General features: G+C 42.4%; 1 protein-coding gene across 3 annotated transcripts in view; it reads right to left on the reverse strand.

Annotated features, from left to right (window-relative positions):
- The window catches only part of LOC109541488 (proto-oncogene tyrosine-protein kinase ROS), a 24,588-nt gene extending 6,566 nt beyond the window's left edge, over window positions 1–18,022 (reverse strand). The window contains exons 1-20 of one of the 3 annotated variants that reach the window (XM_048662893.1): window positions 17,679–18,022; window positions 16,762–16,821; window positions 7,952–8,011; window positions 7,724–7,890; window positions 6,977–7,130; window positions 6,661–6,918; window positions 6,323–6,464; window positions 6,156–6,272; window positions 5,843–6,068; window positions 5,493–5,789; window positions 5,118–5,437; window positions 4,676–5,031; window positions 4,467–4,607; window positions 4,210–4,399; window positions 3,461–3,781; window positions 3,232–3,407; window positions 2,899–3,176; window positions 2,733–2,844; window positions 1,426–2,620; window positions 755–1,363 (exon numbers count right to left, since the gene is read on the reverse strand). In XM_048662893.1, coding sequence (XP_048518850.1) covers window positions 755–1,363; window positions 1,426–2,620; window positions 2,733–2,844; window positions 2,899–3,176; window positions 3,232–3,407; window positions 3,461–3,781; window positions 4,210–4,399; window positions 4,467–4,607; window positions 4,676–5,031; window positions 5,118–5,437; window positions 5,493–5,789; window positions 5,843–6,068; window positions 6,156–6,272; window positions 6,323–6,464; window positions 6,661–6,918; window positions 6,977–7,130; window positions 7,724–7,890; window positions 7,952–8,011; window positions 16,762–16,821; window positions 17,679–17,795 — 5,296 coding nt within the window. In that variant the 5' untranslated portion in view covers window positions 17,796–18,022. The remainder of the gene's footprint in view (window positions 1–754; window positions 1,364–1,425; window positions 2,621–2,732; window positions 2,845–2,898; window positions 3,177–3,231; window positions 3,408–3,460; window positions 3,782–4,209; window positions 4,400–4,466; window positions 4,608–4,675; window positions 5,032–5,117; window positions 5,438–5,492; window positions 5,790–5,842; window positions 6,069–6,155; window positions 6,273–6,322; window positions 6,465–6,660; window positions 6,919–6,976; window positions 7,131–7,723; window positions 7,891–7,951; window positions 8,012–16,761; window positions 16,822–17,678) is intronic. The other 2 variants (XM_048662900.1, XM_048662908.1) reach the window with 2 other exon arrangements.
- Window positions 18,023–23,137: the final 5,115 nt, after the last annotated feature.

Raw genomic sequence — 23,137 nt, forward strand, 5'->3', positions numbered from 1 at the left:
GATTACAATCGCTATTTCTTCGTTGGATGATCGAAAACCCTTCCAGTAAATCGACTTGTAGTCGAATCCACACAAAATAACGAATAAGCGACAATTATTTCTACCATTTCGGCAGTATTTTGCCAAATTACCTGCAAATTTCGTTCAATTTTCTCAGGTTCACACCAACTAAAGCGCAAGGTTGTAAATCCTTCCGAAACAGAGCAAATATAGAGCGTCAGGAACCAACAAATTTAGACAATTGTTCCCACTAAACCCACAATAACTGCGCTTTTGATAGAAAGTCTAGAAAAATTATCCAGGTTTTCAAATGCGACTTTATGCAGCGCAGTAGAAATTACAACTAGTAGAGGACAAATGGAATGTGAAGAGTCCAGGAAGAAAACATGTGCAAGCTGTTTTTTTTAATGTTCGCTCCCTTTTCCACAGTGTTTTCTAAAGATTGTGTAAAATTCAAGAAGGTTTTTGCCTTGAAAAGCTCCAGCTTTCAGAGTAGAGCATCTTTTTGGAGACCCACTCAATAATCTAAGCGATTTTTTTGACATTTTCAGTATCTTTTGCGACCAGCGTCTTCTAAAGATGTTGCAAATTTCCAGAAACTATTTTTTTTTGAAACATTTGCTAAGAAAAAAAATTATTTTTTACCACATTTGCTAAGCTCGAAATGCGCAATAATCTGAGCGATTTTTGTCCGTTTCCGACACACAAACCACAAATACTAAAGCTACAGCTTGGTCCCGCCTGAAATCCTTACCGAGCGTCTCGAAGGTAAAGCGCGAGTCCCCAGGCCACTGGTACCACTCGGGGTACTGATCGTAGAGCAGTCTGAGCCGGAACTTGTACTGAGTCTTCGGCTTCAGGTTGTGGACGACGATTTGCACCTGATCGTGCAGATGGTGGCCGAAAGCCGCCTGCGCCCACACATTGCTGGAGGTAATCGGCGCGTACTCCACCACATACTCCTGGATGTGGGGCGTGATCTCCCAGGTCAAATCCAAGGCGTGCGCCGTCTGGTTGACCAGGTCGAAAACAGCTGGTTCTGGAAACGTGGTGATCTGCACTCGATCACTGTCGGACGAGGTTTCATTTGTTTCGCTGTAGGCGCGGATCCAGACCGTGTACGTTTCGTTGGGGCTCAGCTTTTGGACTAGCGTGGTCAACGTGGCGCGCTCATTGGCTGATGTTCGCAGATCGTTGACTGGTTGTTCGCCCTTTTGGCGCACGCCACTCACTGAGCCCTCAGTCAACCAGTGAATCTCGTAGTGAATCAACTCTCCGTTCAGTTCGGCTGGGGGCGACCAGCTCACCTCGGCCAAAGTGGGATGCAGCACACTTGCCGATATGTTTCGGGGCTTCGAAGGCGCTGAAAATAATTTATTATACCTTATCAGTTTGGAAATTCGACCCGGCATTACTCGCGTTTACCTCCGGGCGCAGTCCTGACCAACACTGGCTCCCCAAACACCATCTCCTCCCTTCGGGTGTAGTGATTGGCCACCGCGATGCTGATCGCGTATTGGGTGAACGGCCTGAGGGGCCCCACTAGCAGGCTGCTGTTGAAAGTGCTCATAAACCGCACATCCTCATTTCCCTCCCAACCCTTGGAGTAGCGCACTGTGTAGACGGCAGTGGGCCGCGAAATTTCAGGACATCCCACTCCGAACTGCAGTTGGGGCATTTGAAGCCGCACAAAGTCGTAGGACTTGGTTTCAATGGCGGGTTGCACGCTCTTCACCTGCCCAGGACTGAGGCAGGCTTTCAGCGGATAGCGCTGCATCTGCTGACCGAAAACCAACAGATCGCTCCCAGTAACTCCCAAGCGCCTGGGGCGGCTGGATGCGTCCCTGGCCATCGAGTAGAACTGGCCCTTGAGGTCCCTCCAATAAAGAAACGCCAAATCCACTGCCACCTTGCCCAAGGGGTCGAAATATTCAAGCCCTACCGCCCCCAAGGGGGTGCCCTCGCTGTCAAACAGCAAAGCCTCTCGCGTGGATGCAGCTACAACTATCAGAACCTCCCCCGTTGCGGCATGGTCAATGGCCAGCGTCGGCTCCAGCTCTGGTAAGTCGGTAAGTAGCTCCTTCACATCCCCACCGGAGAGGCCGCTGCTCTTCACCGTCTGCCTGCCATTCAGCTCAGTCTCCAGCCAAAACAGCTTCTGGATAGCGGGCGCGACTTCCAGCTGGCACACATGGGCCGCACTGACATAAATTCGATCCACTTTCAACTCCTCCAGGCTCAGCCGATGCACCACTGAGCCCATGGTGTCGTTGGTCCCTTCCACCAGGTAGAGATTGCGTCCCAACCAATCCAAACTGAGGCCTTTGGGCTGCTCCTTCAGCTCCAGCAGTTTCGACTTGTTGCCGGTGTCCCATTGGAGGGTGAGCAGTTCGCGCATCTCGTTAAGCCAGTAGAGGGTGCGCTCACGCAGCGAATAGGCAGCGGCCAGCGGCCGACTCACTCCGCTCACGCGCATGCGGGTGCGATTGACGTCCAAATCGGCTTGGAACAGTGAGTCCTGATCGGTCACTAGCAGAACGGGTAGCGGCGCTTCTACGCTGGCATTCACCGCCAGCGGCTCGGAGATTGCCCCAGACCCTTGGCTTGTGTAGGCTTGCACCTGGAATTTGACAATAACAAACTGGTTAATGCAAAGGAGAACAAAAAGTTTCACTTCAAAGACACCACTTCACCTTTCAGGCAAATGAGAGATTGTGAATTCTGGCACGCACCTGGAAGTAGTAGATGATTTTGTCTGTGAGCCGGTCGAGGATGTGCTCGGTTTCATTGGATGACTTCCGGATGTCCAGCGCCACCTCGCTGCCATTGTCTTTGTACCAATACCTAACACATCCCAATGGTCAAAACCCCTACTTACCAAGGCATAGATGATCTCACCTGACGTTGAAACCGTCCAGTATCCCGTTGGGGAACAGGGGCGGATCCCAGCGGAAAACGATGGAAAACCAGTCGATGTCCTCCAGGGCCCTGTTGTGCTCGTATTCCACAAAGCCTCTGAGATTGATCGGCACCGAGGGAGTGGACGGCGGCGAATAGATCACTGCTCGAACTTGAGGCGATGTCGACCAGTAGGTGAAAGCCCTGATGGTCACATTCAGGGGAGTGAAGGGTGCGATTTCCAGCCAGTATTTGAAGCTCGGCTCAATGGTAATAATCTGCAATCAGGAGGCATGTGAGCAAACAGTGTTGGCTTGGCGGTGGGAAATTTACGGTGTAGTTGTTGGCGGGCAGCCCATCCAGCTGCACCTCGTAAAAAACAGTGCCATAGTTGACATTTTCCACCGGCGCCCAGGTGATGTTGAACGCCTCCGAACCCCCCACAGTGTGCACCAAGTCGGGGCGTACGGCGCCCGGCACTACATTCACTTCGTCCTCAGTCACATTATCTGCAACCAGAACCGGTTAACCCCAGCAAAGCCGTTAGGCTTTGCCCACCTACCAGGCCATTTCTGCAGACTGGCATCGACCACACTGACCAGATTCAGGCCGGAGAGCAGCTTCCCGCCCACTGTAGCCATGTTCTTGCCCTCCAGGTCGCTGATGATGGCGTTGCGTTCGTCCTGCAGCCACATCAGCCGCCTGCTGAAGTAGGAAAGTGGGCCGGGCATCACGGCGCTCTGCAGCAGGGCCACTCGCGACTTTTGCACACTGTCCAAGCCGCCCTCGCCCATCAGGGCCGCCCTGAACAGGTGCGAACCATCCGACCCACGCACAATCCAGTAGACTTGTTGGCCGTCAAAGTCCAATGTTAAGCCCATAACTGCAAAATGGCACCAAAAGGTGCAAAGGTTCACTGGGTGTTAGGCCTGGGTAACTCAATGAATTTTTAGGAGTTGGCGCAGTGCCATGCAAATGGCTTGGTGCGCCATCCCAACGCACCGGCACAGTAACTCAGATCCGTTGAATGTGAAATTCTGTAATTCAAGACCTTTTAAAAATGTTATTAATAAATGGCTTTCAAAATAAAGCTTAAAAAAGTTAGAAAAGTCGTCAAAATTTTCCCAGCAACGGAACTGAGTTACGTTGCTGCCGCGTTGGGTTGCTGCTCCAAGCCATTTGCGCCGCTCTGCGCCAACTCCTAAAAATACACTGAGTTACGCAGGCCTGAAACACAGTGTTACCCAGGCCTACTGGGTGTAGTCATGGGCGAGACTAAACTTGCTCATCACGGGACATATGAATTGTTACCTTGCCGCCCGGAGAATGGCTCCAAATGGTCGTAAATGGCGCGGTCGTCACCATTCAATCGGGCGCACTCCACGTCGTACTCGCGCGACCAATACAGATAGCCATTGACCGAATCGATGCGGATCTCTTTGGCCAGGGTGAGGATGGGCAGCGGCTCCTGCTGCGCGCCTTGGAGGTTGCTGCGGATGATCTGCAAGCAGATGAGGGTGGCGTGGACTCAACTCCGATTGGAAATCATCCGAAGGACCAGAACCTACCAGTTGCTGCTTCAAGTTGGACCAGTAGAGCTTGCGCCCAATCCAGTCCACAGCGATGCTGTCCACTGAGCCAACATCTCCCAGTTTGCCCTGCTGGCGCGACGTCAAGTTGAACCAGTACACGTTGCTGCCATTGGTCACCTGAGGACAAAAGCCGCCGTGTCTGAAATCGAACCAAAAATTGGCACTTGATGACAATAAATACTCACTAGGAAAATCTGGTCACGGTACCAAGTGACCGCGTTGAAGCCAATGTTGCGCATCCTGTCCTTGTGCACCAGTGTCTCGACGTTGTCCAGCGTCATGTCCGACTTGAACAGGCCTTCGCTGCCCGCCCAGATAATCTGCGGATCGCGAAAACTCTCCAGAGTTCTGCCCTGGAACTCCGTGGACAGTGGCCCCGCCCCCGACTTGGAAAACGCCAGCACCTTGATAGTGTAAGGAGTGTCCGCTGTTAGATTGGTCACGGCGCACGAACGGTACTCGGTGGTGTAGTTGGTGATGGCCTGCGACCTCATGTTCTGGACGAAGACTTTGTAGGACCAGTTTTGCCACGCGGCCTTGCCTGAAACACACAGCAGACAGATATTTTATAGTCATCATCCCCCAGACACCATCAATCAATAGAGATCAGATTATGTGGGGGCTTGCCTCGGATGCCGAAGAGATGGGGCGGCAACCACTTGACTCTGGCGCCAGTCCTGCCGAAAACTGCCTGGACATGGATGGGCGGATTCAGAGGTAGGGGCAGCGGCTGCCTGATGTGCATATTGACGAGGATCTTCTTGTACTGCGTCTTGCCCAGATGCGAGATCTTGTTCTGGAAGAACTTCTTCAGCACACCATGGTATTCCTCGTTGTAGACGGTAGTGCCGTCCGTCCAGTAGAACAAACGGTAGGCCGTGCCCAGGGACAGCACATGGGACATCATGGGCTGCGCCACATTGGCGCGAATGTTCGACACCGCTTTGCTGCAAACCAGCAACAGATTAAACAAACGCGGGCCCAACTGGGTGGCTTCGGTACCCGTCCAGCGCCACCTCCAGCATGGTGTTCAGGCTCTGATCGGCCACCGACAAGGTGAAGTTCAGGTAGTTGACCACAAAGGCTCCCAAGTTGGGGCGCGCAAAGATCCGCCGCTCCTTCATCTCGTGCTTGACGCCGTTGCTGATGTCCGCAATGTCCAGCCGGTAGATGCCGCCCAGGACCGTGTCCTGGACACTCCAGAACAAGTAGCCGTTGCAAGGGTCCACCTCTAAACTGACTGGGCGTTTTTGAAGGCCCGCAAACACCACCGTCTGCCCGCTGCCGTCCAGATTGCATCTGAAAATGGCGTAAAATCACTCTTTTCCCGCTTGGGGGGGCTGATTGGGCACCTTTTGATCAAAAACTTCCTGGATGTGCTTCTGGGCTTGGCCTGCCCCACAATGTAGAGTTGGTTGTTGATCCAGTCGACCGAGATGTCCAGTGGGAAAAAGTCCAGCTGATCGGGAGAGAGGATTTCGGTCTTATTCTTCGTCTCCTGCTCGATGGGCAGCCTCCACACGGACCCCCGGACATCGGAGACGAACAGCAACTGTTTCTCGATGTGAATTCCGATCCCTACAGCACACACACATAGTGATTAGAGGGATTATAGAACATAGGTTGGGCAAGGAAAGCAAGACCTAATCTGGCCAAAGCAGTTACCTTCGATAGCAGTTTCATCTGAGTGGAACAAGTGGACGCTGTCGGCAAAGAGCGACTTCAACTCGAAGATCCCGTGCTGAGTGCCCAGAATCAGTACAAGTTGCTCGTTCTCTGCCGCTGGAGGAGAGAGTCATAGATCATGAAGACATTGGTAGAGCGCCACTCACCTGGCTGCTCTTTGGGAGTGAGAACCTCCACAGAGGCGGACGGCCCCACGCCGACGCTGTTGCGCATCTGGGCGGTCACCGTGTAGTTCACATTGGGCCTCAGATTGCTGTAGAGGTAGAAATTGTGCGTCGAGTCCACGTCCTGTGGAAAAACCATTAATAATCGCGGTCGCAAGCAGCGGCAAAGACGGAAGGAAGCATAGAAGAGAGCTGGTTAGTACTACGCAGAAGGATTAGCAACATAGAGGGCAGGCGGGAGAGGAGCCAGCGCCACTACCTATCTCAACTACTATACAAAGGCAAGAGCGAGAGCGAAAGAGCGAGTGGGGGCGGCCCACCTTGACTTCGGAGCGGGCCTCGCGCCCACTAGTGGACGAGCGGCTTTCGATGATCTGGAGCACATAGGAGAGGAGAGGGCCGTGCGGAAAGGGACCGGGTTCCCAAGTGACGCTGACCGAGTGGGCGTCGACGGCGGCCGCCTGCAGATGGCGGGGCGGCGACGCTGGCACGCCCTCGGCCAACGTGGCAATCACAAGGCTCTGCTCGGAGAAGATCGGCTCCCCATGGCCGTGGCCCAGGTTCAAAGCCACGCGAAACTGAAAATTCCGTTTAAAACTTCGATTGGCCGAGCTGGCGGTTCTGGGGAGGTCTTACTCGGTACTTGGTGTAGGGCTGCAGCCCCTCCACTAGGAAGTGATTCGTTTCGGGGTTCCAGGTGACATTGCCCGCGTATTGCCACGCGGCTGCTGATTCCTCGTAGCGCCACTGGACGTGGCAGCTCAGTCCGGTCCTGCTCGCCTCGCTCAACCTGCAACATTGATCGGCCGTTCAAGAATGTATTGAATCAAAGTCGTAGTAAAATTGAAATTGAAATTGAATAAAGGCGTAAGTCCGAAAAGTCACTTTCTTCTGAATGTCTCAAACATAAAAATAAACTTGTTTTTCGAAAACGCGGTGTAGACTTTTTTCTAATTTAATCGACTTTGTATTGGGGAGTTCAAAACTCCAGACGCCCCCTGGTATTTAAAATTATCACTACAAGTTAAGCAGTAATTTGACACTTGTTTTGTTGACATCGGTGTCACATTGGTGTGTGCATCTGATTGTAGTTTGTTTTATTTTGTTGTAATCAACTTTTGCAAGCTTTTAAAGAAATAGAAACCGATCGAAAAGTGTGTACGTATTGTTTTATGTTATAAATGTCATCAACTCCAATAAACAAACAAGTCTGACAAGTATCAACTGTCGCTTCTGTCGCAACTGTCTCTCTCGCAGCGCCACCATTGGTAGTTACGGTTTCGGAGATCTCCAGTAGACTTTTAGTATCAAATTTCATACATTTTCCTGAGAACAGTTGGAAAGAAGCAGGAAGGCACTCAAAGAATTGTCGGTGGCGCTTACCTCCACTCCAGACGCAGCGACGTGGCACCCAATGAATTGTCCAGAAGGGCGGGGGCAGCTAGAACGCCCAAAAGAGCCCGAATTTGGCTCAGGTAGCGTCCGGTGCCGTCATTGCAGCCAATCACACAGTGCAGCTCCCGATGGCTCAGCCGGTCTGAGGTTCTATTCTGAAAAACCGCCGGCCCAAATTTATACTGACGAGCTCTAATGACAGGTTCTGTCACTTACACAGGCCTTTTGACAGGACGTTGACAGCGCCTCCTTCCACAAGGAACAGCCCTTGGAACACTGGAAAAAATCAAGATTAAGACAAACTTAAGATGGTGAAATCTGAATTTGAACATGGGCACATAAAAGGTAAATGCCTGTTGCTTCTCAAACATCAAAAACTCAGGTGGACACGTAAATCGTTAGGATTACCGATAAGTTCAACGGATCAATGATCTGTGATAGGCCTGGGTAACACTGTGTTGAGTTGCGCTTTTGAGTTGTTGTCGCTCTCTGAGTTAATGAGTTTTAACTCATTGGTTAATGAGTTGTAACTCATGGCCGGTGGCGGAATTTTAGCATCTAACAAAAACGCCAACAACATATTGCTGTTGCACATACGATTGCTTGAAATTTGGTCCAAAACGGGAAAATCCGGAGATTTTGAAGAAACTTAAAAACATTTCAGAGCGATGCGGATGACGCGATTTCCAAATATTATTTATATGCTTTCGCTTTCTCTGGTCGTTTTTTGAGAAAACCTAAATGTTGTCGAAAAAAAATCAAGATAACTTTGTTTCGATTTTGTCCCAAATTCAAGGGTAAAATGGGTATTTGAAAAAGACGATAAAGAAGACCAAACTGTAAAGACGACGACTTTTCTTGCAAAATCCATCTTTTAACTTTTTGCATAAAAGACTCTCAGTTCGCCAGTATTTTACGGTGAAACGTTAGAAAGAAATGCGTTGTTCTGTCTAGAGAGAGTCTTCGATAGAAATAATGAGCTGAAAGTGAAGAAACCGGAATTTAAATAAACCAAATCATTCACAGAGACAAAAGTGACGAGTTTTCCAAATAATTTATTATAAACTTTCACTTGTTCTGTTTGGGGACATATTTTGCGAAAAAATCCAGGAAAAATTATTAGGGTTTTGTCCAAAATTCAAAGCTGTAAAAGATTCCAGAAAAAAATTTACAAATCTGTTCAGGAGCCGAGTGTTAAGTAAATTTATTTTATAATTTTCACAGAAATTACCTGAAGAGTGTCAGTATATTAAGTAAAACTGAAAATAATACGTTTTTTGCATAGAAAGAATTGCGTAATAGAAACTTTCCTAAAACTGGAATGACCTGAAATTTTAAAGAAACTTGAAAAATCTTCAGAGCGATGAGGGTGAGGAATTTTCCCAATTAATTTTTTTGGAAACTTTTGCTCTCTGGGCGTTTTTTCAAGATAATCTTAATTACTTTCGGTAAAAAAATTTGTGATCGGTTTTTGAGGAAATGTTAATGATTTTCGGGGAAAAACGGGATAAATTTATTTTCGTTTTTGTCCCGAATTCGACGCTGAAAAAAGTTTTTGTAATTTGCCTACAAATCTATAGATTTATCTTGTAATTTTTCGCGTAAAACGCCTCCAGATCGTCAGTATTTTTAAGTGAAACTCTACATAATAGAAAAAAAAATAAAAAAGTAGAGCGTTTTTGATTTGAAAGAAAGCAAAAAAATTAGTCAAAATTAAAAAACCACATTTTTTTTTCCAAGCTCTACAGTCTTCAGAGGAATAGAGGTGACGAATCTTCCAAATAATTTATTATAAACTTTTGCTTATTCAGTTTGTTTTTTGATAGAAAATTATTTGATTTTTGTCCCAAATTCGAAGCTGGAAAGGGATTTCGAAACTTTTTGCAATGGGACGAAGGAGGCGAGTATTCTAATAACATTTATTTCATAAATTTGCGCGGAAAATACCTGAAAATTGGCAGTATTTTTAAGGGAAACTAGAAAATAATGCGTTTTTTTGCGTAGAGAGAATTGCCTGAAAAAACTTTACTAAAACTGGAATGATCTGAAATTTTATAGAAACTTAAAAAATCTTCAGAGCGATGAGGCCGGCGAATTTTCCTAATTATATTTTGTAAACTTTTGCTCTCTGGTCGTTTTTTCAAGATGATCTTAATGACTTAATATTAATAATTAACTGAAAAACTGAATAAAATTATTTGGTTTTTGTACCAAATCCGAAGCTGAAAAGGGTTTTCTAAAGTTCCCTGCAACCTGATGAATGAGGTGAAGTTTCTAGCAAAATGCATTTTGCCATTTTTGGCTGCAAATACCCCATTAATGTCAGAAAAAATATATTTTTTGCGCTTTTGCTTTAAAACTTTTAGTTTTGTGATCGGTTTTTGCGAAAACCTCAATAGTTTTCGGGGAAAAAAGGGAGAAATTTAATCCCAAATTCGACTCCAAAAAAGTTTTGTAAAATTCCCACAAAGCTATAAATATATTTTGTAATTTTTCGCGTAAAATGCGTCCAGATCGTCAATATTTTTAACTAAAATTCTACAAAATAGAGGGTTTTTTGAGTAGAATGAAAAGCTAAAAAAATCAGTCAAAACTAAAAAAAACTTCTTCCTTCTTCAGCTTTCAGAGGAATGGAAGTGACGAGTTTTCCAAATAATTTTGAAAAGGGATTTCAAAACTTTTTACAGTGACGAAGGAGGCACCGGGATTTCACGGTAAACCGATCAACGAGGCAAATTTTTTAGCAAAATAAATTTTCTCATTTTTGGCTGAAAAGGCTCCATTATTGTTAGAAAAGAAGAAAATAATCAGAAAATTATATTTTTTGCGCTTTTGATTTAAAACTTTTAGTTTTGTGATCGGTTTTTGCGAAAACCTTAACGTAAAACTCTACAAAATACAGCGTTTTTGAGTAGAAAGCAAAGCAAGCGACAAGTTTTCCAAATAATTTATTATAAACTTTCGCTCATTCAGTTTGTTTTTTGCTTTTTGTCCCAAATTCGAAGCTGAAAAGGGATTTCGAAACTTTTTGCAAGCGAAGAAGGGCGCGATTTCTAATAAAATGTATTTCATAATTTTTCGCGAAAAATACCTTAAGATTGTCAGTATTTTTAGTTGTAGTTAAAAAAAGAGTAACTTGGCTGAAACTGGAAAATTCTGAAATTTTGGAGGAATGTTAAAAATTTTAATTATACATAGCCCTTAAAATCAATCTAAAAACAAGTAAAAAAGTAATCAACATTATCCCAGCAACTGAAAAAATCTATGAATATATCTTGTAAATTTTCGCGTAAAATACATCCAGATCGTCAGTATTTTTAAGTGAAACTCTACAACATAGAGCATTTTTAAGTAGAAACCAAAGTTAAAAAACCACATTAAAGAAAAAAATCTACAGTCTTCAGAGGAATGGAGGTGACGAGATTTCCAAATAATCTGTTACAAACCTTCTCTTATTCTGTTCGTTTTTTGATAGAAAATTATTTGATTTTTGTGCCAAATTCGAAGGTGGAGAGTGATTTCAAAACTTTTTACAGTGACGGAGGCACCTTGATTTCACGGCAAACCGATCAACGAGGCGAACTTTTTATGAAAATAAATTTTCTCATTTTTGACTGAAAAGACCCCATTATTGTCAGAAAAGAAGAAAATAATCAGAAAATTATATTTTTTGCGCTTTTGATTTAAAACTTTCAGTTTTGTGATCGGTTTTTGCGAAAACCTTAACGTAAAACTCTACAAAATACAGCGTTTTTGAGTAGAAAGCAAAGCAAGCGACAAGTTTTCCAAATAATTTATTATAAACTTTTGCTCATTCAGTTTGTTTTTTGCTTTTTGTCCCAAATTCGAAGCTGAAAAGGGATTTGCAAACTTTTTGCAAGCGACGAAGGAGGCGCGATTTCTAATAAAATGTATTTCATAATTTTTCGCGAATAATACCTTAATATCAATATTTTTAAGTGTAGTAAAAGAAAGAGCAACTTGGCTGAAACTGGAAAATTCTAAAATTTTGAAGAAATTTTAAGAATATTATTAATAAATGGCCCTTAAAATATCAAAAAACAAGTAAAAAATTAATCAGCATTATCCCAGCAAGGGAACTGAGTTCTTGCGCCGGTGCGTTGGGTTGGCGCACCAAGCGATTTACGTGGCACTGCGCCAACACCTAAAAATTCATTGAGTTACCCAGGCCTAATCTGTGGATTTGAAAAGAACCGTTTTCAAATGTGGAAATGTGTGAAACATGGGACACCCTGTACAGGAAGTTCCGTTTCTGTCTATAAGCGTGTGACTTTTCTGTGGACCAAATGGGCGGATGCCTCAATTAGGCGGCGTTTCGGACGCGTTTCAATTCATTGTTGCCCTTTTTCCCAGCCGGGGCCCCCCCGATCGGGGCGCTACTGAGCCGCGATTATTCCGAGCACGGCTAATGAGGAAGTGGTGAATTGAGCAGTGGACGCTCTAATTGGTGTCCGCTTTAATAGCGCAGCGCTGGCTTCGATCGTAATGAGCGCGTCTCGTTTTTTTCTCTCGTGTTTTTACAGCCGAAAACTGGCTTATCAGCTCGGTTCGCAACCTTATAAACCCCAACCAGACAAAGTCGAGATTAGTTTTGATTTAATTCGTATGTTTGTTTCAATTTACACCATAAACAGTCACTGAAACACTGATAAACCTAATCGAACATTTGTAATAAAACTGACTAGAGAAGCAAAGGAAAAATGAATAATTCGACGATTTATTCCTTAATGTGAAGTTTGAGAAGATCGAAAACGGGTATGAGCGAATCTTGTGGAAAAGTTTTTGGAAAAAGACTGAAAGCCAAAGTGTTGGTTGCGATGTTGTGCCGAGCCCTTCGGGCACGGCGCTGGTTTGAACGTAGAAAACACCGGTTTACCCTTAATTTGCTCTTTATTGTTCCCAACCAGCTATTATTGAATTAATTTTATGCCTCATTTACAACCAAGTCTTGGTCTTGGCTCCCAATCGCTCCCAGTCGATTAGTAATGATTGCATTATCAACCAGGGCATCATTATCATCGGGCAGCCAAAACATCAAAATTCACTTTTTCCTAATTAATTAGGCAGATTTGCGCTTAATTACGCGATCTTTTTCGGCGCCAACATTCAATCCTCGCAACTCACAACAACAGATTGTGCGCCTACTGGACGCGGAAAATCCGGTGTTTTTTTGTTTCTTATGGGGCGGAAGCGGATCTCTGGTTTGGTGGGCCGGATCTTTCAAGCCCTACGACCGCCCCAAGGTTCAGATGACCTGAATTCAACACTGCGCTGGGACTGCAGAAGCGAACAAATAAATAAAACAGTTGAATAGTTGAAAGCAAACAATTGATTCAATGAACAGAGTGGTCTTTGTGTGTTTGGCGAATTAAAAATTAGCCGAAAGTAGGCGTCTGTCGCGTGTGTCTGAATGGCCAATTGCAGGCCAGTTTGATTAAGTGATTGGAGGCTCAAATGGCTGTGTTTGCATTCGGGCATTTTCAGACCAGAATCGCGTCTTTGGCCGGATCTGAGCCGATCCAGTGATGTCACCATTCAGTGCGCTAAATTGCTCGCAATTCGCTCCTAATTGGATTAATTAGAGCATTTCGGTACAGCCAACAAACCGGCGGTTAATTGACATGTTAGAGCAACAAACCAGATTCGCTATCGGAACCCGCCAACCCATTGAACATAAACCAGAAGCACTTGTTTACCGCGTCCATGGCTGTCTGGTTAATGGCACCCCATAAGTGGGCGGGTGTCACAAACGAAATCCAGAAGCCACTTGGACCCTTTTGGAAGCTGGTGGCGTTCAAAAAAAATCGTTTGCATTTCATGTTCCCGATGAAAAACAGTCCGTTATTAATAGAACAATCCCGATGACAGTGGACATTTATCATTTGGCTTGTTATCCAGCATTGCCTAAAAATAACGATAAATAGCAACATTCCGTTAGTCAAGGGTCAGTTGTAAGATCGTGTTCAACTCGACCTTCCCACTTTATCGCAGCCCGTTCATGCTTGTGTTAGAAAGAATGCGAGCATCGCAGACATACAGGGTGGCTTTTTTCCTTAAACTATGTCATCGGATAAGATAAAGATAGTCAAAATAATGGCGCCGCCATTTGGATTCGCAGGCTGTTTACTGTTGCAACAACAGGCCCTTATAATGAGCTGTTTCGTGATTGTCAGCATTTAACGTGTGGGAAACAGTCGTTAATGCTTATTATTGTCAACATTTACATCTCTTGATACAGCGAGTCTGCAGGCAAATGCGACCAGCTTTTTCTCTACATTCATCATCTGTTTGAAAATTGCCACTATTTTCCTACTGTTGCTTTACTGGGTGAATTGAGTATTCAGTGTTTGATCCAGTGGTGTAGACATGAGCGCTTCAGTTCAATTAACTCATGATATATGAGCAAAAATATGGCCGCACTGATAGGAAAGTGGGTTTTGTAGCTCCACTTTTCCGGAGGTACGACGAAAAGTTTGCGTAATGTTTTCTCGGATTTCCAAATTTTGCCAAAATCGCATTAATATAGTCTTGAAATTTTTCGAAAAGTTCAACAAAAAACTGTGTATAGAGTATCGCCTTACAAAGAAAATCGGCGAAAGTGTTTGTTGCAACTGTGGTTGGAAAGTAAGAAACACTGTTGTCCACTCGAAGGGCTCCAATTTCAGCGCATTTTGTTGGTCAAAGTCTCCTCTATAAGCGACCAAAATTTCGAGTTTTAATCGGCATCAAGCAAATTTGAAACATTTTTCAAAGTTGCTTATGATTTTTGCGGCTTTTTAAACCTGTCCTAGTTCGACATTTATTTCCTCAAGAACGTTCACTGTGGGAAAATTCGTTTTAAATACATTTTCTAAGGCAGATTCGTTTCTATAAGTGAGCAAAGTTTCGAAGTTTCAGTCGTCATTAGGAAAATTTCAAAAATTTTTCAAAGTTGCGTATGATTTTTGCGGTTTTTTAAGCAAGTCGTAGTTCGACATTCATTTCCTCAAGAAAGTTCACTACGAAAAAAATAAGTTGCCATGCATTCTCTAAGGCAGATTCGTTTCTATAAGTGAACAAAGTTTCGAGTTTCAGTCGTCATTAGAATTTAAAAATTTTTTCAAAGTTGCGTTTGATTTTTGCGGCTTTTTAAGCAAGTAGTAGTTCGACATTTATTTCCTCAAGAACTTTCACGGCGCAAAAACATATTTTAAATATATTTTTTTTAAGGCAGCGTCTTGTGAGGCAGATTCCTTTCTATAAGCGAACAAAGTTTCGAGTTTCAGTCGTCATCAGGATAATTTCAATTTTTTTAAAATTTGCAAATGATTTTTGCGGCTTTTTAAGCAAGTTGTAGTTCGTCATTTATTTCCTCAAGATCTTTAGCGCCACAAAAATTAATTTTAAATGAATCTTGTGAGACAGATTCGTTTCTATTAGCGAGCAAAGTTTCGAGTTTCAGTCGTAATCAGGCAAATTTAAAATTTTTTTAAAGTTGCGTATGATTTTTGCGGCTTTTCAAGCAAGTCGTAGTTCGACATTTATTCCCTCTACAATTTTCATGGTCAAAAATCCATTTTTAATGCATTTTGTGAAGCAGGTTCGTTTCTATAAGCAAACAAAATTAGAGTTTCAGTCGTGATTAGGCAGAATGCAAAATTTTTTCAAAGTTGTATCTGGGTTTTGCCTCTTTTTAAGTATGTCATAGCTCGACATTTATTTCCTCAAGAACTTTCCCGGCGCAAAAATTTATTTTAAATGCATTTTCTAAGGCAGATTCGGTTCTATTAGCGAACAAAGTTTCGCGTTTCAGTCGTAATCAGGCAAATTTCAAAAATTTTCCAAACTTACGTGTGATTTTTGCGGCTTTTTTAGCAAGTCGTAGTTCGACATTTATTGTCTCAAGAACTTTCGCGCTGCAAAAATCCACTTTAAATGCATTTTTTTAACGCAGCTTCTTGTGAGATTCCTGATTCAGATTCCTTTCTATAAGCAAACAAAGTTTCGAGTATCAGTCATCATCAGGCAAATTTCAAAATTTTTTCAAATTTGCATTTGATTTTCGCGGTTTTGTAAGCAATTCGTAGTTCGATATTTATTTCCTCAAAAACTTTCCCGGTGTAAAAATCCATTTTAAATGCACTTTGTGAAGCAGATTCGTTTCTACAATTGAAGAAAGTTTCGAGTTTTAATCTTCATCAGGCAAAGTTCAAAAATTGTTCAAAGCTCCACTCGAAAATCATTGTTCGAGCCTGTTTCCTCAAGAACTTTCACAGCGCAAAAATCAAATTTAAATACATTTTTCACGGCAGCTTCTTGTGAGGCAGATTCCTTTCTATAAGTGAACAAAGTTTCGAGTTTCAGTCATCATCAGGCAATTTTTCATAATCTTCCAAAACTGCAGTTTCCAAAAAGCCCGAGTTTGCCGTTTATTTGTTCGGAAATCAGCAAATTGGGGAAGCAAAAAAACGCCTTTTAGTGCTCGGTTTGAAAGCGCTCCAGCTCAATCGATTCCCGAAAAATCGGCAAAAAGCTGGCGTGAAACATGCAATTATGACGCGATCTTGTCCCTGAATGTGGTGCGCTTCGTGTATAACTGTACTTATTTTCTAACTAAATTTTTGAGTTTGAAGTTGAGCCGACTTTGGAAAAACTTGAAATTTTCAGTGCATTTCATAAATGTGCTGTATTCAGTGGTCTAAAAAAGGCAAAAAAATCATTGGTGGGATTGTCCTCCCCCTCTTCTCCTGCATCCATACAATTTTAGGCGCATTCTTCGAGCGCCCTTTTCAACAGGCAACTTAAACTGTTCTACACCGTCCCTCTGTTCAGTGCTCAATGTTAGGGCCTCAATTTAAAAAAGTGTGTCTGGCCACGAGACAGATTGTTTAAAATTGTCAGGAAAAATATTCCTGTTTCAATTTTGTTCCTTCGAAAATAATTGAGTTGGAAAAAATGAATGATTTTTGCGCAAAGACGCATGCGACCACCCAAGTGTGATCCAACTGAAAAAAATGCCCACTTACTTGATCGATGTTGCATGCGGCGTCGCAGGCATAGTCGATGCGCCCGAGATCAGTGTGATTCTGCAAAAAAAAACGAAAATCTCGTAAATGTCCAGTAAACAATGTAGCAGATAAACATTCATTAATGGGCGATCATTGTTCTGACAAGGTTAACTCCCCATAAAACAACGCAAGCAGCAACATACAATAATAAACAACGCGAGCAGAAGGCGCGCTTTTGTTAAACATTATGTAAATGGGGCTTTTGTTGTCCACAAGCATGGAAATTCGGGCCCGTTTTGGGTGCCTTCCAGCTTCCAGACGTCGAGAGCGACTCGATAAGCGCGCAAGAGGTCATTAGGGCGCCCGATACCAAAAAAAGGTAATTAATTTTTAATCGGAGCCTCTAGTGTCACACAGTGTCGATTATCTGGCATTTGTTGTGTGAACTTTCAATTAACCTGCCGGAACAGTGGCGGTACTCAAGGGCCCAACATCCCATCGGACTCCACTGGCTGGCCGTCAATTAGGCCCCCAGTCCCACATAATTTAACATAACTAATTAAGTGGCTTGATTGGATTGGAATCAGTGGCTCGGCCGTTTTGGACACTTTTGAACGAACTCTTTTCCAAATTGCCGGATATTCGTAATTGACCGTTGCACATGATGCGGCGGAAGTCGGGTGGGTACCGGACTGTGAACCGATCAGGGCGTTACAGTCAGGTGCTTTTCGACGCCACTGCCCGGAAAAAACCTACTAACATCCTCGATCTCGAAAACAGCAACTAATCTGGCGTTTGGAATTATTTTGCGCAATCATCCAATTATACTCCGATTCAGTTAATTAGTTGCAAAGCTGTGTGTGTATGTCTAAACAAATCGCTTCTAAGGTTAGCCAAGTATCGACTTGCATTCCATTAACCACTTAAGTACCCACCTGAAGAGGACAGTGTTGGATGCATTGCTGTTCCACTCCACGCTCCACTCGGTCGTAGTCGATGGCTCCCAGGACAGGCCACACTAAACACATCAGCACGGCTTTGAGGACAGTCATGTTCCCGGGCTATGTCCAGGACATGATGCACTTAACCAGAAAACCTCCCAAAGAAATAAGGACGCGAACAATTCAAATTGGCGCGCACTAGTTAAAAACACACATTAGTTCGCGCGTATGGCTGTGAAAGGATTAAGCGCTTCTTTAAGCGGCGGCGGCGTCGCAGCTCAGCGAAGCCCCGCCCAGTGGCGGAGCTTCCACTACAACACCGAAGGGTGATCGTTTCCGGCAGTTAACAGTCGCTGGTTAAACTTGTTGAATAGTTTCCACCCCACTTGTCTTCAGGGCACTGTGCAACTTCAGGCCACTGTGCAATTGCCGTAAAAAAGCAAAAAATGCCTACAGGCAAAAATCGCGCTCTTCACTTCTAAGGGTCAGAGTCATATAGCGAAAGCAACTGCCACAATTTGACACTGGACGTGAAAAGCGAATTTTGGGGAGTACCGAAAATACTTCACAGTCAAGAACTCGCGCAAAAACACTCTGGACAATTTGTGAAACTCGCGGTTAATTGCTCAAAATGGGGCGCATTCTTCAAAGCATTGACGTTTTATTCGCCCGAATGTCAGGAGAGCTTGACGTTTAAAAGATGCAGCGCCCTCTGTCCTTCTTTTGCGACTAGCAACGAAACTGGAATTGAAAAGAAATGACGTATGAGAAGGTTGCGACGTTGCTACTTTATTTGTGTTCTGACTCGATGGTCAATTACGTTTCGATTTTTGGTCTCCATCAGGGAATTTGGGGGGGTATTTTAGCCTATAGCAATTTAGCTATAGCTGTTTTTAAATAAAAAAAAAATAAATGTGCGATATAATTTGGTGCGGCTCCAACAGTGGCATGTTTTTGGAAGAACCAGTGAAGATGGAGCTTCACTTTCCCGTGTATTTCGCAGCTGTGCGTATATGAAAAAATGTGTATGTGAAAAAATCTTCGATTTTGAGTCAAAATCAGGGAATTTTTGAGATTTTTATTTGCAAGGGCCAGAGCTTCACAATTATTGCCTCTAAAAAACAGTCCTTATTAGGACCGGGTAACACTGTGTTGAGTCGCGCTTTTGAGTTGTGGCCGCTCTCTGAGTTAATGAGTTTTAACTCACTGGTTAATGAGTTATAACTCATTGCCGATGGCGGAATTTTAGGATCTAACAAAAATTGACCTAAAAGTGAACAACACGAAATTTAAAGAAACCAAATTATTCACAGCCCCAAAAGTGACGAGTTTTCCGACTAATTGACTATAAACTTTCACTTGTTCTGTTCGGGGAAATATTTTTGGGAAAAAATTCAGAAAAAATGATTAGGGTTTTGTCCAAAATTCGAAACTGCAAAAGGTTCCAGAAAATAATTTACAGAGCGGTTCAGGAAACGCGTGTTCCAATTAAATTAAATTTATAATTTTCACAGAAATTACCTGAAGAGTGTCAGTATTTTAAGGAAAACTAGAAATTTTACGTTTTTTGCATAGAAAGAGTTGCTTAATAAAAACTTTGCTAAAACTGGAATGACTTGAAATTTTAAAGAAAATTGAAAAATGTTCAGAGCGATGAAGGTGGCGAATTTTCCAAGTAATTTTTTTGGAAACTTTTGCTCTCTGGCCGCTTTTTGAAGATAATCTTAATTACTTTCGGAGAAAAACTGAATAAAATTATTTGGTTTTTGGGCCAAATTCGAAGCTGAAAATAGGTTTCTAAAGTGCCCTGCAAATCGATGAATGAGGAGGATTTTCTAACAAAATTTATTTTGTAATTTTCAGCTGAAAAGACCCAATTATTGTCAGAAAAGAAGAAAATCATCAGAAAATAATGTTTTTCTGCATTTTTGATTAAAAACTTTTAGTTTTGTGATCAGTTTATGAGAAAATATTAATGATTTTCGGGCAAAAACGGGGGAAATTTATTTTCGTTTTCGTCCCGAATTCGACGCTGAAAAAAGTTTTTGTAAAATTCCTACAAATTTATCTAGCAATTTTTTGCGTAAAAGACCTCCAGATCGTCAGTATTTTTAAGTGAAACTCTACAAAATAGAGCGTTTTTGAGTGAAAATTAAAGCAAAAAAAAATTGAGTCAAAACTAAAAAACCACATTTTTTCACAAACTACAGTTTTCAGAGGAATGGAAGCGAAAAGTTTTCCAAATAATTTATTATAAACTTTCCCTTATTCAGATCGTTTTTTGATACAAAATTATTTGATTTTTGTCCCAAATTCGAAGCTGAAAAGGGTTTTCGAAACTTTTTACAAAGCGACGAAGAAGGCGAGTTTTCTAATAAAATCTATTTCATAATTTTTCAGAAATACCTGAATATTGTCGGTATTTTTAAGTAAATCTTAGAAAATTGAGCATTTAGAAAAAAGAGTAACTTTGCCAAAATTGGAAAATTCTCAAATTTTTAAGATATGTTAAAAATATTAATAATAAATGGCCCTTAAAATAAATCTAAAAGCAAGCAACGGAACTGAGCTACTGATACGGTGCGTTGTGTTGGCGCACCAATTTAAACGCGTTTAAATGCATTTAGACTCGATTCTTCGCCCGACCAATCACAAACAACCAAAGAGCCAACTCTACCCAGGTGGACCTCGACGTTGACAGGAGCGCGGCTCCTGAGAAGAGAGTGCGCTTTAACAGGCCGGGCTCTGTGCTCAAAACGATTGCGTGTGAGGGAGGAGCTGGAGGTGCCGTTTGCACGAAGTGAGGCCCCGGCCGCTGAGTCGCCTACTCCGGAATTTCTGGACACTGTGATCACGGAGCTGGACAGAGCAAAGTGGGCAGAGTGAGGCAAGGAAGGCATCGACCGTCTTGAGGAGCCTGGAGGAGGAGCCGCACCCGCCAGGGGGCAACAGCGAGCAAAAGCCCACCGGACACAGTTCGCAGGAGCACGAGTGGGCGCCGAAAGGCAAAAACGTGCTGATTAGGGCCGACATTGTGCATATTTACAACCATTTCTACAACGGCGTTTAGATCAGCCTTGACATTTTTCCTAGCCACATTAATAAACCAGATTCCTTTGCCGTTACAGTTTTTCGTCGTTGGTATTTAGTCCCAGATGGTCGCGTAATCTTCCTTGGCGCCTCAATGCCACTCGTCATTCGAACTGTAATTGCACGCGAAAGCCGCACTCTAATCTACATATAGGTGGATCCTGTATGGCAGATTGTTAAGTGGCAAAGCAAACCTTGACACTTCGGGTCTTCCTTCTTCTGCTTCAGTTTGGTAAATGCGCCAGTTCAATCGCATCCTCTTCAAGGCGACCGGGGCCAATAAATGTTACGAAAACGAAACTGGGGCAACCATGACATCCTCAGAATCAACTAGTCTGGCCTACAAAACGAAACCTCGCAGATAATGGATGTTTCCTGTAGATAATCCATCCAAACCCCCCATGGCAGTCACGAGAGTTATGAGGTGGTTACAGCAACCCGGAAATGGATTGCCAAACAATAGAATTGGCTTGTTTTTGTTCACGTAATGCACTGGAATTTTCGCATTTTTCTATACCGGCCATGTCAAAAGGTCAAGCAAACAAGCGAAAGAAATGTTATGAAATGGAATCTTACATCGACCGATTCAGGCCTGATGAGAGTGATGAGCTCGCCTCCTGATTGATTAATTAGCGGGGCGAATGAGAAATTTTGATTTGATTGATTGATAAATGTGCTCACCCTATACAGGATGGGGTTTTTCGATGACTAGTGCAGGGAAGTTCGGAACGAGAGCAGTGACGAAGAAGGTTAAATGGACAAAGAATTGGAAAAGAAAAACTAATTTTTGGTAAATTTTTAAATTTCCCCTAATTCCGTTGATATTAATTTGACATTAAACCTTGTAGGAAATTGAATTCCAAACAAAATTGCATGAGATATTTCTCCGAAATAACTGTCAATTTTGACATATGATACAAATTTGAGTTTTTTTTAATCGCAACCATACTTGATTAGTGATTTGCCGAATAGAGCATTTTATTACGATTTCTGTGATTTATCATATCGTTGGGTTTTTTCGAAAATAAAGTGTCTGCGAACAATTTATACTTTTTCAATTTAGTCGATCGTAGTTAGCCATGGAAAATAGTATAAGACATACAGCATTGTTTCCATAGCAACAAATAATGACAGATGCTTCAATATTTATTTTGACAACTACGTTAAAGTTGGCAATAACTTTATTTTAATTAAGCCGGCTGCTCATTTAAAGTGTTTATTATAAAAATCCAATCATGCCAATAATAATTAAAATTTAACTATAGAAACTTTAATTTTTATTGTAAAACATTTTTAAAAAGTCCACCATTATTATAAATGCAAACATTGCAACGCTTTAAAACTTAATAAGTTGCTTTTCTTGCGGAGCGACCATCAATATTTTCAAAGGCTGTATAACAGCTTCTTAAGTGCATTTAAATTCGAATATTTGTTTTTGTAAACTGTGTTTTTACGGCTCCCCACAAAAAGAAATCCAAAGGTGAAAGATCCGGTGATCGAGGTGGCCCTAAAATAGGGCATTTTCGTCCAATCTAAGCCCCAGGAAACGTTACGTCTTAAATAAAACTTTAGCACATTCTTCATAAATAATTAATACGTTTAAATAATCTGCTTTGTTATAATTTAAGCGTCTGGCACGATTATTAATTATTTTCAAAAGTTTTATTTTATTATTATTATTATTATTTTCAACTGACAGCTGTCAACATTTTTTTTGCATTTAATTGTATTAAAAATTGCCACTTTTTGTAACATAGAAATACATTAAATTGACAATATTTCGAAAACTTAACAATTTTGAAATAGACAACTTTACACACACTTACCCCTATTTTTAATATTGAATAAGATAAAGTTATCAAAAATGGGGGTTTCCATTTGAAAAAATTGATTTAGGGCGATGTTGTCAACGCCTTTTTGCAACTTATTTTTTAACACTTTGTATTAATAGTTATCAAAATGTTGTCGAAATCCCATTAAAGTAACTCCTTTTCAGCAACAAATGTTGCTCTAATTAAGTATGACAAATTATCTTATAGCAAAAATGAATAATTATTCGAGTGGCTGCAACCGTCATTTTTTACATAAAATTCCAAATACCGTTGAGTCCGGATATAACGAACTTGAAAAATGAACTAAAACTGGTTCGTTACATCCCGGGGTTCGCTATAAGCGAATAATAATATAAAAACACGTGGTGTATTTTATTTCGCTATTTTTACATTGATTAGTAGAAGTTAGTCGGTATAACTAAAAAGAACACAAAAAGATAAACAGAACACAATTTGAAATCTACTTCACAAAGTCTGTAATTTTTCTTTGTACATTTCTGCTGCAAAAATAGATGTTATTTATGTAGTTTT

The sequence above is a fragment of the Dendroctonus ponderosae genome, unplaced genomic scaffold (genome assembly GCF_020466585.1).
Source record: "Dendroctonus ponderosae isolate FM_Combo_2020 unplaced genomic scaffold, Dpon_F_20191213v2 Dpon_F_20191213_1, whole genome shotgun sequence".
Lineage (NCBI taxonomy): Eukaryota > Metazoa > Arthropoda > Insecta > Coleoptera > Curculionidae > Dendroctonus > Dendroctonus ponderosae.